This window comes from Pongo pygmaeus, chromosome 22 (genome assembly GCF_028885625.2).
Source record: "Pongo pygmaeus isolate AG05252 chromosome 22, NHGRI_mPonPyg2-v2.0_pri, whole genome shotgun sequence".
Taxonomy (NCBI): Eukaryota; Metazoa; Chordata; class Mammalia; order Primates; family Hominidae; genus Pongo; species Pongo pygmaeus.
The window spans coordinates 33,807,044-33,823,062 of record NC_072395.2 but is presented as its reverse complement, the minus strand read 5'-3'; the positions used below and the strand labels follow the sequence as shown (position 1 = coordinate 33,823,062).

The 16,019-nt window shown below is 33.6% G+C and overlaps 1 protein-coding gene across 5 annotated transcripts in view; it reads right to left on the bottom strand.

The window, feature by feature from the left end:
• The window catches only part of NCAM2 (neural cell adhesion molecule 2), a 564,569-nt gene that overhangs the window by 234,511 nt on the left and 314,039 nt on the right, over nt 1-16,019 (bottom strand). For all 5 annotated transcript variants that reach the window (XM_054468800.2, XM_063659919.1, XM_054468801.2 and 2 more), the window contains exon 5: nt 13,926-14,063. In XM_054468800.2, the coding sequence (XP_054324775.1) occupies nt 13,926-14,063 (138 nt within the window). The remainder of the gene's footprint in view (nt 1-13,925; nt 14,064-16,019) is intronic.

The window sequence follows — 16,019 nt, the reverse complement described above, 5'->3', positions numbered from 1 at the left end:
AAAAAAAACACAACTGTACACATCCTAGGAAAACCCACTTTAAGCATAGATAAATGCTTATTTGCAACGACACGGATAGAACCGGAGATCATTACGTTAAGTGAAATAAGCCAGGCACAGAAAAGCAAACATTGCATGTTCTCACTTATTTGTAGGATCTAAACATCAAAGCAATTGAATTCAGGGAACAGAGAGTACAAGGATAATTAACAGGGGCTGGGAATTGTAGTAGGGGGTTGGGGGAGGAGGTGGGGATGGTAAATGGGTACAAAAATAGAAAGAATCAATAAGACTTACTATTTGATACCATAACAGGGTGACTACAGTCAATAACAATGCAATTGTACATTTTAAAATCTCTTAGAGTGTAACTGGATTGTTTGTAACTCAAAGGAAAAACACTTGAGGGGATAGATACCCCATTCTCAAGTGAATGTGCTTCTTTCACATTGCATCCTTGTATCAGAAAATCTCATGTACCCCATAAATACATATGCCTACAATGTACCCTCAAAATTAAAATATGTTAAAATTAAAAGAAAGGAAAAAAGATACACCACGTAAACCTTAATGCAAAAAATGCTGGGGTAGCTATATTGCTAACACTCAGGTATTGGAGCAAATATTATCTGGAATAAACAGAATCAATTCCTAATGAGAAAGACGTCAATTCATCAGGAGGACATCATGATTCTAAACTTTTATCTATATAACAAGAGAGCTTAAAAATACATGAAGAATAAACTGACAGAACTGTGAAAAGAAATAGACAAAGTCTTAATTTTATTAGAGTTTAAACAGCTATTTCTCAATAACTAATAGAGCAAGTAGGTTAAAAAGATACAGAAGGCTTGATTAACATTACCAATTGACTGTAACCTAACTGATAATTACCAAAACATTAACCAACATCCACAAAATACACATTCTTTTTAAGTGCATCAGGAATATACTTGAAATGATCTAAATCATAGTATGTTCTCTGACCTCATTAGAATCAAATTAGAAATTCATGACAGAACTATATCTGGAAAATCCACATATAATTGGAAGCTAAGTGACACACTTCTAAATGTTTCATGGGATAAATAATAAGTCAAAACAGAAATTACAAAACATTTAAAAATGAATGGCAATGTATATGCAATATATCAAAACTTGTGAAATAAAGTTGAAGTAGACATATAGGGAATTATTCAGCACTAAATGCATGCATTAGAAGGGAAGAAAGATTTCAAATCAATGTTATCAGGTTTAACCTTAAGAAAACAGAAAAAAGATCAATATACCTCCAAATAAGCCAGAAAGATAAAATAATAAAGATTAGATGGCAAGCTGATAAAATAGGAAAAGGAAAAACAAATACAAAACCAAGAAAAACCAAAATCTGTTTCTTTGAGAGATCAATATAACTCTATCCAGTCTGATCAATAAAACTCTATCCAGTCTGATCAGAAAGGAGGCAGAAAGAGAAAAATTCATTACTGATAAAAAATCTCAGTAATCTAGGAAAAGGTCAGTTTCTCAACTTGATTTAAAAAATCCCTGAAAAGCCTATATCTAAAAACATTTGATATTTTAAGAATGAATGCCATCTCCTAACGTTTACGGACGAGGCCAAGTGTGTTCAATTGTATCACTTCTATTCACCAGGAGAGTCTGTCTACCCAGTATAATAAGCAAAAGTGGAAAAACATACAGATTGGAAAGGAATAAGTAAAAGTGTCTTTATTCATAGTGATACTATTATTCTTGTTATTATTATTATTATTTGAGACAAAGTTTTGCTCTATCGCCCAGGCTGGAGTGCATTGGTATAATTTTGGCTCACTGCAACCTCCGCCTCCCGTGTTCAAGCAATTCTCATGCCTCAGCCTCCCGAGTATCTGGGATTACAGGTGCCCACCACCAAGCTCAGCTAATTTTTGTATTTTTAATAGACATGGGATTACACCATGTTGACCAGGTTGGTCTTGAACTCCTGACCTCAGGTGATCCACCTGCCTTGGCCTCCCAAAGTGCTGGGATTATAGGCGTGAGCCACTGCGCCTGACCCACAGTGATATTATTATTTATGTAGAGAATTCTATGGAACTATAAGCTAATTATGAACTACTATAATAAATGAATTTAGTAGATTTCAGAATATATTATCTATCTTTATATATGATGTTACAATTAACAATTAAAACAAAATGCGGTTTACAATAGCATCAAAATATATGGAATAATTAGAGATAAATCTGACAAAAGATGAGTTAGGACTGTATAAAAAACACTTAAGAACACTGCTGAGAGAAATTAAAGAGACTGGAATATACAGAGATTTTCTGTGTTTCTGGAACAGAAAGATCAATAATGTCAAAAAGACAATTCTTCTCAAAGTGATCTATAGCTTCAACACAATTCTAATCTAAGTTATGGTAGTGGGTGTGTATGTGTGTGTTAGTGCATATGTATATGTAAAAATTGAAAGCTTGATTCTAAAATTAATATGGAACTGAACAGAACCTAGAGTATTTTATTCTATATTAAAACTACTTTGAAAAGATGAACAAAGTTGGAGGACTTATAATACATTATTCCAACTTATCATAACGGCTTTTGTTGGTGTAAAGGGACAAATAAATAGATCAATGGAACAGGATAGATTCCCTAAAACACATATATTAAAATATATTTTAAATAATGAAAAGGCAATTCTGTTGCTAAAGTATGGTCTTTTTAGCCGATGATTAAAAATTGGACATTCACATGCCAAAAAAATACAATAAACCAAACAAAACCTTTTGCCAATTTGTCACAATATCGTAAGAAATTAATAAAAAATTCTCATAAACCTAAACTTAAAAACAAAAACTACAAAACTTCTAGAAAGAAGAATTGGGGAAAATCTTAGTATTAACATATTTGTTTTACGCAATACATTCGTAGATTTGAAACAATAAGCATGATTCATATGAAAAAAGAAAAATTAAATCTCATCAACATCTTTCACCCACTGAAAGGCAGTGGTTAAAAAATAGAAAGACAAGCCACAGATTGGATAAAAATATTTCTAAATCACATATTTGATAAGTGGATTACATTCAAAATACATAAACAATTCAGTAAACTCAATAATAAGAAAACAGCCCAGTTAAAACTAGGTTAAATATTTGAAAAGACATTTTACCAAAAATGATCAATGCTGAGTTGTATATGAGAAGATGTTTAACATCCTGAGGCATTAGGGAAATGCAAATTAAATCCACAACATGAAACCACTAAACATGTATTAGGATGTCTAAACAGAAAGTCCTGAGGACTTTTTTTGGTGAGGATGTGAAGCAAGTGAAATACCCTTACACTGCTTTGGGGAAGGTAAAATAGTACAATCACTTTGGAAAACTTTTAGGAAGTGTTTTTTAGAAGTGATAAACATACACTTGGCATGTGATCCAGCCATTACCTCTCACAGGTATTTAACCAAGAGATATAAAAACATGCCCATACCAAGATTAAGATATAAATGTGTATATATTTGTAAGCCAAAAATCTGAAACTTCCCAAAAGCCATTTTGGTGAATGGGTAAGAAAACTGTGAAATATTCTTAAAATTGAATATTAACAGCAATAAAAAGAGATGACATATTATGGCATGGGATAACATAAATGAATCTCAGAATAATTTTTGAGTGGAAAAAGGGTAAGAATCCACTTAAAAGAATATATATTGCATGGTTATATAACATTTTTAGAAAGTATTATGGATAATAGATATATTCACTATAGTCACTACCTTTTTTAGCATTTCATAAAGTTTACTATGTTTTCATTTCCATTTCTGACTTCTTTTTAAAGCTTTATATTCTTTTTTTTTTCAACTTTAGATACAGGGGTACATGTGCAGGTTTGTCACAAGGGCATATTACACTCAAGCAGTTTGCATAGTACCCAAAAGGTCGTTCTTCAGCCCAGGCAGGCCTCCCTTTCTCCCTCCCTGCTCTAGTATTCTGCAGTATCTATGGTTCCCATGTGGAGGTTCATGTGTGCTCAAGGATTAGCCCTTACTTGTAAGTGAAATTATGTGGTATTGGTTTTCAGTTCTTGCACTAGATCACTTACGATTATGGTCTCCAGCTTCATCCATATTGCTGCAAAGGACATGACTTCATTCTTTTTATGGCTGCATAGTATTCCATGCTGCATATGTAACACACTTTATTTATCCAATCTGATATTGATGGGAATCTAGGTTGATTCCATGTGTGTACTATTGTGAATAGTGCAGTGATGAATATACATGTCTCTATGCCTTTTTGGTACAATGATCTATATTCCTTTGGGTATATACCCAGTAAAGAGATTTCTGGGTTGAATAGTATATCTGTTTTAAGTTTCTTAAGAAGTCTCCAAACTGCTTTCCACAGTGGCTGAACTGACTTACATTTCCAACAATAGTTATATACGTTCCCTTTTCTCTGCAGCCTTCAACATCTGTTACTTTTTTGACTTTTTAATAATAGCCTTCTGAGTGGTGTGAGACGGTATCTCATTGTGGTTTTGATTTGCATTTATCTGATGATTAGTGATGATAAACATAACCAAAACAACGTGGTACTGGTACAGAAAAAACAGACACATAGTTCGATGGAACAGAATAGAAAAATCATACATTTGGAATCATTTCAGCCTCAACAAGGCCAAAAAAACAAGCACTGGGGAAAGAACTCCCTATTCATTAAATAGTGCTGGGATAACTGGCTGGTCATACACAGAAGATTGAAACTGGACGCCTACCCTTCATCAGATACAAAAATTAACTCAAGATCATTTAAAGATTCAAATAAAAGACCCCAAACTATAAAAATCCTAAAAGAAAACCTAAGAAATACCCTTCTAGACATGCAATTCTGCAAATAATTTTTGGCTGAGTCCCCAGAAACAACTGCAACAAAATAAAAACTGACAAGTTGGACCCAAATAAACTAAAGAGCTCTTGCACAGCAAAAGAAGCGATCAATAGAATAAACAGACAACTTACAGAATGGGAGGAAATATTCACAAAGTATGCCTCCAGCAAAGATCTAATATCTAGAGTCTCTAAGGGACTTAAAACAGATCATGAAGCAAAAAACAAGCAATCCCATTTAAAAAAATGGGCAAAGGACATGAACAAATACTTCTCAAAAGAAGATATATTCACTATCCACGGTGATTATTTTTCAGACACACAAACACATATCTATATATACATACATTAATAAATACATGTTGAAATTTTAAATCTATGCAGTTTATTGTACATGACAAACTGTTAAAATACATGCAAGATATCTGGAAATGCATTACTAGATTGGTAGTTTAAGGAGGAAATGTCCTCAAGATAATAGTAAAATAACTTGAATTATATAATCTAAAGGGATAGAGAAAAAAACTAAGTAGTAATAATTATGAAATAAAATACCTTTGTGATTGAGATAATCACATATTTGCACAAAATAATTAAAAATTGAAGAAATTTTTCCAGAAGTTATAGACGACCTCCTATATGCAAATCTCTAAGGTATACCTTAAGGTTATAAAATATCACCTTTTTCCTTGAAGGATTAATGGTGTTATCTGTGAGATAATGTCACACATAAATGGATAATTTCAAGTCAGTGTGAAAGGTACATTGTTAAAGAGGCTGTTGGAATGGAGTTGGTTTCTGGATCAGCTGGAAAAGTTCTATCAATATCTTCAAAGATATGTGGATGACTTTTGGCCAAGGTAAGGACATTGGAATTTATGATGGACCAGAAAGTTTCCTGGCAACCTCCAAAGTCATTTTCTGCACTGATAGTTTGGACTTGACCTAAACAATTTGTGAAGCTTGGCTAAATTACTTAAAGAACTCTACCTGAGAGTCTCTTTGAGGTGCCTCATTCAGATCTTCGTGGTTCACGGTCAACATACACATCATCTTGTTTGCAAATAGGGCCCCTGGAAATCTTGTGCAGGGGATTGTCTCTCAAAGGTCTGACACTTTGCATTCTTTTTCTCTGGCTGCGCCATATCCTTTTTTTAAGAATAGGGCATTTACATGACTATACAGTCAGCCCTCTGTATCCCCAGGTTCTGCATCTGAGGACTCAACGAAGCAGGGATCAAAAATATTTTTAAAAACCATTTAAAATATCAATACAGCAATAAAAATAATACGAATTTTTTTAAAATACAGTGAAACACTATTTGCACAGCATTTACATTGTATTAAGTATTATAACTAATCTAGAGCTGATTTAAAGTATATGGGAAGAATGTGTGTAGGCTATATGCAAATACTATGCCTTTTTACATAAAGGGATTTGAGCATTCATGGATTTGGTATCCCATGGATGTTGGTCCTAGAACCAACTTCCCATAGATACCAAGGAACAACTGTACTTTGTGAAGTCTGCTGAGTCCTTTCAAATACTTAAGCTTTGAAAAGTTTACAGAGTGGACCTAGTACTATGAGATCTCATGGGAAGAAATCTTGCAATAAGGCAGATCATATTTAGAATTGCTTTCTAGTTCTAGAAATGATGCTTGGACTAAGTTTTATAAGACAAATAGCAATCAGTCTGGCTAAAAAGGGAGGGAGGGAGGGAAAGAGGGAAGGAGAGAAAGAGACAGAGACAGAGAGAATCATATTTTAGACGGAGATTGTGAAATCTCATCCTAGAGAAATTAAGCATATCTGCATAAAAAGAAAAACAAACTATGCTTAAGAAGATGATGTAGCACATGGAACTAGTTTTACTTATAACTGAGCGGTTATTTCATTTTTATGTAATGTGAGTTGAATTCTTTCTGCTTTATTTCTTTCACCATTAGAAACAGACATTCTCTGAACACCTATGCTTTTATTAAAAGCCATAGGATATGACACAAGCAAAAAAAAAAAAAAAAGGCAAGAGATAGTGGTGATACTGGTCATTCGTGAATTTCAATGTGAATAAAATACTGATATGGTTTCGTAGGTTATCCTTTAGTGCAGCACATTTTGAGGAACAGGACCCATGAATGTCTCTCCAAAGTTATCTAGACATTAATTTTCCTGAATGCCATTCATCTCCACAATGTAAGGTGCTATCTTGTGGTGACTTTTACTTTACTGATTGATTCTATGAAATGATAAAAATTTGCATTATTGCAGTATCTTGTGATCCCTATAGATTTCTATAAGTTGTGGTCTCACAAATGATAGGATTCACTTCTGTACTCATCAAATCAATTTTAGAGAACAACACACAGAGGTCAATCCCTAATTGACAAGCAGAAGACTGTTACACTTGAAACAGATAAATTCAGAATGAGAATCCAATTCAAACAATGAGAAAATTCTGCCGTATCTTTAATCAGGGATTAAACGTACAATGTTGAAAAATGAATGCATGCTTTTCTACAGCTTTTCAAATATATTATGACACCAAGTGTACTTAGAAAATCTGAGTAGAAGAGAAATAGAGACTTAAGGAAAAGAAATGAACTGTATTAAATACTCAAATCAATTACTTATATGGAAGAGAAAAGCAAAGAAAGATGTGCCTACATCTGTGCAGGTTATCTCTATCTATCTATCTATCTATCTATCTATCTATCTATCTATCTATCATCCATCATTTCTCTAGTTTCTATAAACTAAAAATTTTGAAATAATAGTTATATAAGAGATAAGGAGAAAAAGATATACCTTTCTTTTCTTGTGTTCCCAGATTGCCTATTCTTGAAATTTAATAGGGGATACACAATTAATAAAATTATAAAATACTCTGGTTTGGGTAAATATTTATTGATTTGGGTAAATTATATATTGTATATTATATAACATTGTTACAAATTACAAATTCCCTCATAATTTGCACTCATTAAACTGACTTAAAATAGCTGTCTGCATGGTTGATTCAATTACATGATTCATCTACAAGACACAAATTCACTCTTTCATACTTGTACATGCTTTACATTCTAAAACACTGCATACAACTTAAAGAGAAAATTTTGACTTAACTTTCCATTTATTATAAAAAGTATTTTTCCTCATTTTCATGACTTCAAGAAATTGCAAGAAATAGGTAGGAATACAAAAATTACTGCCTGGGGGTTACTGAGATAACAAAGTGCACTATACATTCAGACACTCATTTGTACAGACATCTCTGGCCATTATCACCCACTGTTGATTTTACTGTTCAAAGACCGACTAAAGAAACAATTGCTTTACAATTACATTACTAGGTGTTTTTCATCCAATCTCAATTGTTCCTGCCTCCATTACCCCAATTTGAACCTGCAGTTAGTGAATCACTCTTCACAAATTTACAAAATATTCATAAAATAATAAATCACTATACATTAGAAGAACATTTTATAAAATGGACACTCTACTGACTATATTTTAAATTTAAAAGTTATTTCCAGGTCTTTCATCTCTATGAGCATTTTTTTTTTTAGTAGTACAGTGTGTATTATTTAACTAAAGCCTAGGAATCAGATGGTGGGAGAATATATGTGGGTTAAAGTAAGAGAGACAATATTAATCCTCTTTTAGAAGAGTGTATCTATGATGTGTAAGTGGGCATGTTTGTGTATATGTATAGCACAATTATCTAGTTAAAAGAATATGAATTTATGGAAAAGGTAGCCAGCCAATTTAGTCAATGTCTCTGTTAATCTGTTTTTAAAAGATTTCACATAGTATGTCAGAGTGAAACAAGGTATGATGATATGAGGAAAGCATTTACTCGGAGGTTCATGAACAGAAAGGTTTTAGGCAGGTTGGAGAGCTTACCTGAAGATCCAATAAAAAGTTTAATATAAGCAAGTAAAATTTTTTATGACTATCAAGATTATATCAATGTTTGTTCGGTGAGGGAAATCAGCTAACTGAAAATAGAATATTGAAGTCATGTAGCAGGATTTCTCTCAAATTATTGACCAAATCTACCCATGAATTTATGCACGTCCTCACTCATTTTTTAACTCATTTCCTCCAGGCTCAATATAAAATATATTCTCCTTATGTTCAAGGTAATATTCCTTAATATTGTCCTAAAGCCTCAACAACATCCTATAGTCATTAACTCAACTTTGTGATGTTCCCCATTTAATAGCTAAGTCCAAAAACCTTAGGTAGTAGGTCTTTAACTTTTTTTTTAGCTTTCATCCTTTAAAAAATATATGTGTACTTTTATGCTTCGAATCCTTGTAATCTGAATTTAACACCGACAACTTAAGTAGTATCATCTACCATAATGTCTCTTGCAACCTCATAATCTCTAAATTCAGCACACTTATTTTTGTGCACACTGTATTGGTCATTTTTGCTTGCATTGATAACTGGAAGCCCTAAAACCCACACTAGAAGTCTTAAAATTACCCTTGATTCCTCTTGCCTCTGTGACACAGGTATAACATGATGATTTTGCTTTGAAATCTAGTTTTATTGTATGCCTTCCTCTTCATTTCCTTGTTCTTTAGTAAAGGCACCAATTATCTCTCACATGAACGCACTTTTTCTCCCTGCCAATATCCTTGTGTCATCTCCCTTGCTCTCTGGATTACTTGCTTCTCAATGGCAGCTCTTCTTTGTCCCATAAGTCAGGTTTTTAATAAAGCATCGATGGTCCTCCATGATTGACTGCTACCTGCTTTTCAGCTGCACCTCCATGTAATCTCCAAACCAACCAACACACCATTACTCTTATTCCTGTTAAAAATAGTCTATTTCAATCACAGTTAGGTGCTCGGATTTTTTCACACGTTATGCTCTTGTTTGTTTTACAAGTGTCGGTCTTTCTGTCTGCAACATATTATTGTCCTATTCTCCTAAATAACAGCTTTCCTTCATTACATTTATCTTTAATACCAAGGAACTCTCCTGTCTTCAGCTGCATTGGGTGTCCATTCTCCTAAAGTAAGTCTGTGAATATCTAGGAAAACTGCATTTGTTAAATGCTTTTGTATCCAGCTACCCCATAAACAATAAAAGACTTTAGTAAAGTTGATTCTTATAAGTTGTTGAGATACAACTCTAAGTGTCTTAAGGGAAATGATGCTGTGTTAGGCCTTTTAGTAGTCCAAGCACAATATAGTGTAAAACACATAGTCAGCACTTTGTATATACCTGTTGAATAAATATATGAAATCAATATAAAATAATTTTGAAATGACAGTAAAAACTCTTCAGCTAAATTTCCAATACCTCAATAAGGTGATAAAAATTTGTCATAAATGATCACCATCAGGGAAAGTGAAAAGGGACACCAAGGTAAGTAATTTCAAAAGTACACCTAGGTCAGATGGTGCTTAAATTGATTGTTTAAAGACAGAGAGAGAGAGAAACAGACAAAAGCACTGGTTTTGCATTTGTCTGTGTGTGTGTGTGTGTATGATAACAAATAACTTTAAAATCTCAGTGCTTAAAAATATGCTTTGTCTTGTACTCATGTTATGTTGTCTGCTCCTGCAGATCAACTGTGACTCTGCTCCTCCTGTCTTCATCAAGGTGCCCAGGATGAAGGCTAAGTCCCTATTTGGGTCATGCTCTTTTCATGGCAGAAGGAAAAAAACAAGAGAATAAGAGAAAAGATGTGATGTTTTCTTGAAGTTTGATTTCAGTCATGGTGTGTATTTTGTTTGCTTCCAAGCCACTGGCTAGAGCAAGTCACATGATCAACTGGGTGAAGACGCACAATCCTTCCTTTGGAGGAGCCATATTTCACATATTAAAGGCACTGATGTACAACCTTCTTCAAGGGAGGGGAAGAATATTTGTGAAAAACAATACCCAGGCATTGAAAAATATATTAAGAAAGTCATAGAGGGAGGTAAGAAAAAATAAAGTAAGTAATAAGATCCTAAAGATTTATTATTGCTGGTACTACAGAGGAAGCCAGCAAGGATATCTTTCAACTAATTGTTGAAACAAAAGAGTATGAATTGGTAGGATAGAAATGTGATGGAAAAGTCTGCAAAGAACAAAACATAGAATAAAGGGCAGGTCCTCCTACCAGGCCAAGATTTAACAAGGAAGCGCTGCATGTGAAAAAACATTTGACTGGGGCATTTGGGTGGGACTTCGGTATACTTGACGTGGAAGAAGATGAATGAAAGAGGACCAGAATAAATGTCAAATTGGTAAAGATAAAAATTAGTAGCAATTAAGTGAGAGGACTGGGAATGTAAATTGAGAGGAACAAAATAGGGCAGTAGTCAGTCTGTAATTAAAGATCAAATAATATGAATAAAAGTAGCGCTTTTATTTTATTGGTATTATTTTTTGCAGCCTCATAATTTTCACCAAAACATCTTTAAGGAGTTTTATAAAAGAGGCGTGATAAGGGAAAACTTTCAAAAAAAAACCCTCAAGATTTAAAAGGAGCCAGTAAGCAGGGTGAAAGTCAATAAGACTGGAGTAAAATGATTTTCCTGTCTTAAGTTAAGGCAAAATGGGAGAGAAAAGCACAGGCGTCTGATGGCATTAGTCAATGCATTCTCTCGGCAGTGTACAACTGCATCCTCCAGACGGAAATCAATTGATACCTGATTTTATGAACACTGTTATTTAAAATAAAAGAGATTCCAGGAATTTTAAGCTACAAGAGTTTGTGATCCTAAAGGGAAAAATGAGACTAATTATCAATGTCCAAGCAAGGAAGTTCATATTAGAATCTATGGTTGATTCTGTTAGAGGAAAGTGGGAGACAGAGGAGAAGAATTTGCTTTTGGGAGGGTCAAACTGATACAGACAAAACAGGAATTATTTGCATGATTGATCAGAAATGGCACATAAAAATATATTCCTATATTTGTCTCCTTATAAATCCGGAAATAAGTAAGTATAGAAATATAAAACTAAATATTCCAGTTTAAATGCAGACCATGATGGACATGAAGATTCACACTTTATTAAAAGAATATTCATACCTGAATAATCATTCCTTTAAAATGAATGTAATCATAATAATCACAGATAATCTAGTAGGGAAATAGAATACAACATGCTATAAATATATTAAAGAAAATATTTGGTTGGTGCAAAAATAATTGCGGTTTCTGCCATTAAAAGTAATGATAAACACCGCAATTACTTTTGCACCAACCACATATTAAAGTAGAAACTACAATAGCAGAATGAATAACAAAGGGTTACTATGCCTGCTGGATAAATTTCATTTTAATATCAAACTTGAATTAATATTTTAGTGTAATTATATGTATATATAATAACAATAATAGGAAATACTTATATGCTGTTTCCTATAAACTTACCAATTTTAAAGAATTTTACATATATTAATTTTTATTATAATTCCCTTTTTCATTAGTACATACTTAACACAAAGACTGCTCATGATGAAATACACTTACATATTTCACCATAAATCTTTTTGGATACAAAGTATGGTAGACAATTTGGTAATTAACAAACTAAATAGCCACTATATATTACCCTTGTTTATTGTACATAATAGAGTTACATGTTGATATAGATAAAGGTATAGATACAGACACCTCCCTATTTAAACCTATCCTTTATGCACTGAAATCTTCCTCTTGCACTGAAGGTTAACTACTCCACTGATTATGGCACCCTTAAAAAATATCAGACTCTGTACTTCTAAAAAGACCATTGAAAAATGCTAGATCTCCTCTAAGGACCCAGTTTCCCTATGACTGGCATCTAATGGCAGAACGCTTAGGGAAGGGGTGGATCATAATGGGTTTTCTATGCCATGAAAACTTAAGTCTTGAGAGTAGTGAGAAGCACTGAAGAATTATTACAGTTGAAAGTCTTGGTGGAGAGAAAGGTACAATTGTGAGATTCAGTGTAGAGAAACCAAGTTGTATGAATTCAAGAAAAAAAAATTAGATCAGCACTCTCATGGAAAACAAGATGATAGAGAAAATAGAGTATGTTTGAGAGATGTTAAAATATACAATGGATATGTCTTGATAACAGATTAGACTGCCAAAATGGAGATGATATGGTTCAACAAAATCTGTGTCTTCAGCAAAATCTCATCCCATGTTGTATTAATAATTCCCAGGTATCCTAGGGAAGGAACTGGTGGGAGGTGACTGGATCGTGGAGGAGGTTTTCCCCATGCTGTTCTTGTGACAGTGAGGGAGTTCTCATGAGAGCTGATGGTTTGAAGTGTGGCATTTCTTCACTCTTTCTCACACACTCTTGCCTGCTATCATGTAAGACGTGCCTTTGCTTCTCCTCTGCCTTCTGCCATGATTGTGTCTTGAGGCCTTCCCAGTCATTTGGAACTGTGAGTCAATTAAATCTCCTTTCTTTATAAATTACTCAGTCTCAAGTATTCTTTACAGCATGTGAAAATGGGCTAGTACAGGAGACAGCCAAGATAACTGTAATGTATTTTCCAGCTCCATAGAATATCATGTTAACACAGGCAGGAACTATATAGGAGAAGCAACTTTGGAGGAAGAGATTTCATCATGATTTCATAAAACAGTCACTAATGTCCATTAATATTGTAAATATAACCTTAAAAATTTAATTATTAAATTTGAGAAACATAAATAGTGTAAAATATGTAAATTTAAGCAAAAATAATTCATGTAATTTAAAAATAACATTTAGTATGATACTGTACTATGTTTACTTGATATTCTTCCAACAACTACAATTCCAGCAAAAGGCAATTACTCACATATAGCCTATCTGAAAAGGGTTATGAGAATGACAATGTAAAATAAGTCAAGGATCCTGCCTTGAGGCTATAATACAATGTTATAGATGCCATAATAAAGATGGAAGGATTTCTTCCTGGTATAGAAGAGGTTTACTAGATAAGACTTGCATTTTGAGTTCACCTGGTTGCCATTTAATAAAAAACATTGCTAAAGTGAATCCATACAACATGTACAAATTATTTACTGCTTACCATTAACGATAACAATGATATCACGGAAGTCAATCTCTCCTCTGGCCTCCACCCTTCCTTCACATCTGTATATACCTTCATCACTCTTATTGATGTTGAGAATCTGCAGGTTATTGTTTGCTAACATGGCGAACCGATCTGGAAAGAAATCAAAGGGGAGAAAATGGTATCAGTAATTGAAGGCTAAGTCCAGAGTGCTCTAAATTGTTAAGAGTTAAAATATGGCACTGTCTGACACTATCAAGCTTTTCATCAGCAAACAAATTCAAATTTGAAAGTAAAATGTAATTTCATGACTTCAATTTTTCCACTCTATGCTGCTTTGTTACACCTTTTTTTTTTCCTAAAAAAAAAAATACATTCAAGACTTTATATCCACATAAAATGGTTAGGCTATTATTTCCCCTTGGTACTTTGGATGCAGAAATGATACACAAAAGAACAATGCAGAAAGATTAGGTATCACAGTTGTGCAAACTTTTGACTGCAAATATGTGGCAACATGGGTTGAAAAGAGATAGAAAATTTATTGAACATCCTTCTTCATATAATAATTAAACTAAACATTTTGCATCTCTGTGGAAGCAACTAAATGATATAATAATATTCAAGTCATATAAAGGACATAAAAAAGATTATACCACAAATGTATTTAAGGGATTTTTTTGGCTAACAAGATAATCTGTATTAGGAATAAATAGATTAGATTTTGTTATTTTATTTCAAGATTCCGTGTGTGTGTGTGTGTGTGCACATGCATATATATAAAAAAAAGCTGGTATACAGCCTGCATTCACTGATTGTGTAAAGTAATCTGCTATAGTAATCTGTGACACCTAAGCAGCATCTCAGCCTGGCATTATTTTTTGTGTCTGCCCTGATTTTATAAGCATCTCAATCTTGCTGCCATGCTAAAACCTTTTCTCTCCTTATCATTCAAAGAATGCTTTTACATATAGTTCAATTTTGAAACTCTTTGTACGGGCAATATCTTAAATTTCCTTAATTAACACATCCATAGATCTCATTGACTATTATCTGTTTGTTGGATACTGTATATAAGACACTTTGATGAATAAGAGACACACCGCCTCTATCCCTTTGGGCTTCTTGATCAGGTAGAAAGGTGATTATTTTAAGGTACCCAGCCTCTAACATATCTATAGTCTATTGTTTACTCTTTGGGCCTGTTCCCATGTGTACTGCTTTTTTCCCTATCTGTTGGCTTGATAAGGAGGTTAGGAAAACCACTGAAGCCACATGTGAAAAAGGCAGAGTCTCCATCAGCCTGATCGTGGAAGGGATACGGCAGGATCCTGCCTCTACCTCTGCCGCCAACCGGACTTTGCATGAGTGAGCCGTCAACTGCTAGGGTAGTAGGCCACTCCAATTTGGGGGCTAATTTGTCATAGCAGTTCCTCAATGAGAGGGGAGAAGTCTGGGCTAGAAATAACAAATGGAAGAGTCATCAGGGCATAGATACTCATTAAAGCAACAAGCCTGTGGTTGCTTTTTGTTTAAGAGGTAACTAATCAGGGGTGGAAATGCACAGATTCAGAGGCTCCCCCAAAGTGAAAATAGTGATTCTAATGCTACAGCCACATGATGTGCAGCCCATGGGGTGTAAACTTTTCCATAATGTTCACCTTTTTCTTAGGTTGAACCTAAGAAGAGAGACAAAAAAGTTTATTCAGATTCTTTCCCCTGGTAAATTAAAGCACAAACATGAAATGCCTTCATCAAAAGAAAGACTGGGGAGAAAGAAAACCAATCCACAAGAAATGTTAGAGGATAACTCATAAGTGGCCCTGAAATAACCCAAAACTCCTGAAACTTCATAAAGTTTCAAAGTAATTAAAAATCCTCTCTCCAAGTGTGTGGCCAGAAATTTAGATGAGAGGCAATTATAAATAAATAAAATTTAAAATGAAGAGGAACATTATCATACTTAGATCATTGTATTATTGCATTTTCTAACTTGCTAAAATACCTATCATCCTTCACTTATAATGATTTTTACTGATAATATTTAACGTGAATTAGGAAAAATACGAATAGTAAGGAGAAATATTGTTTTATTCTGAAAGGCCATGC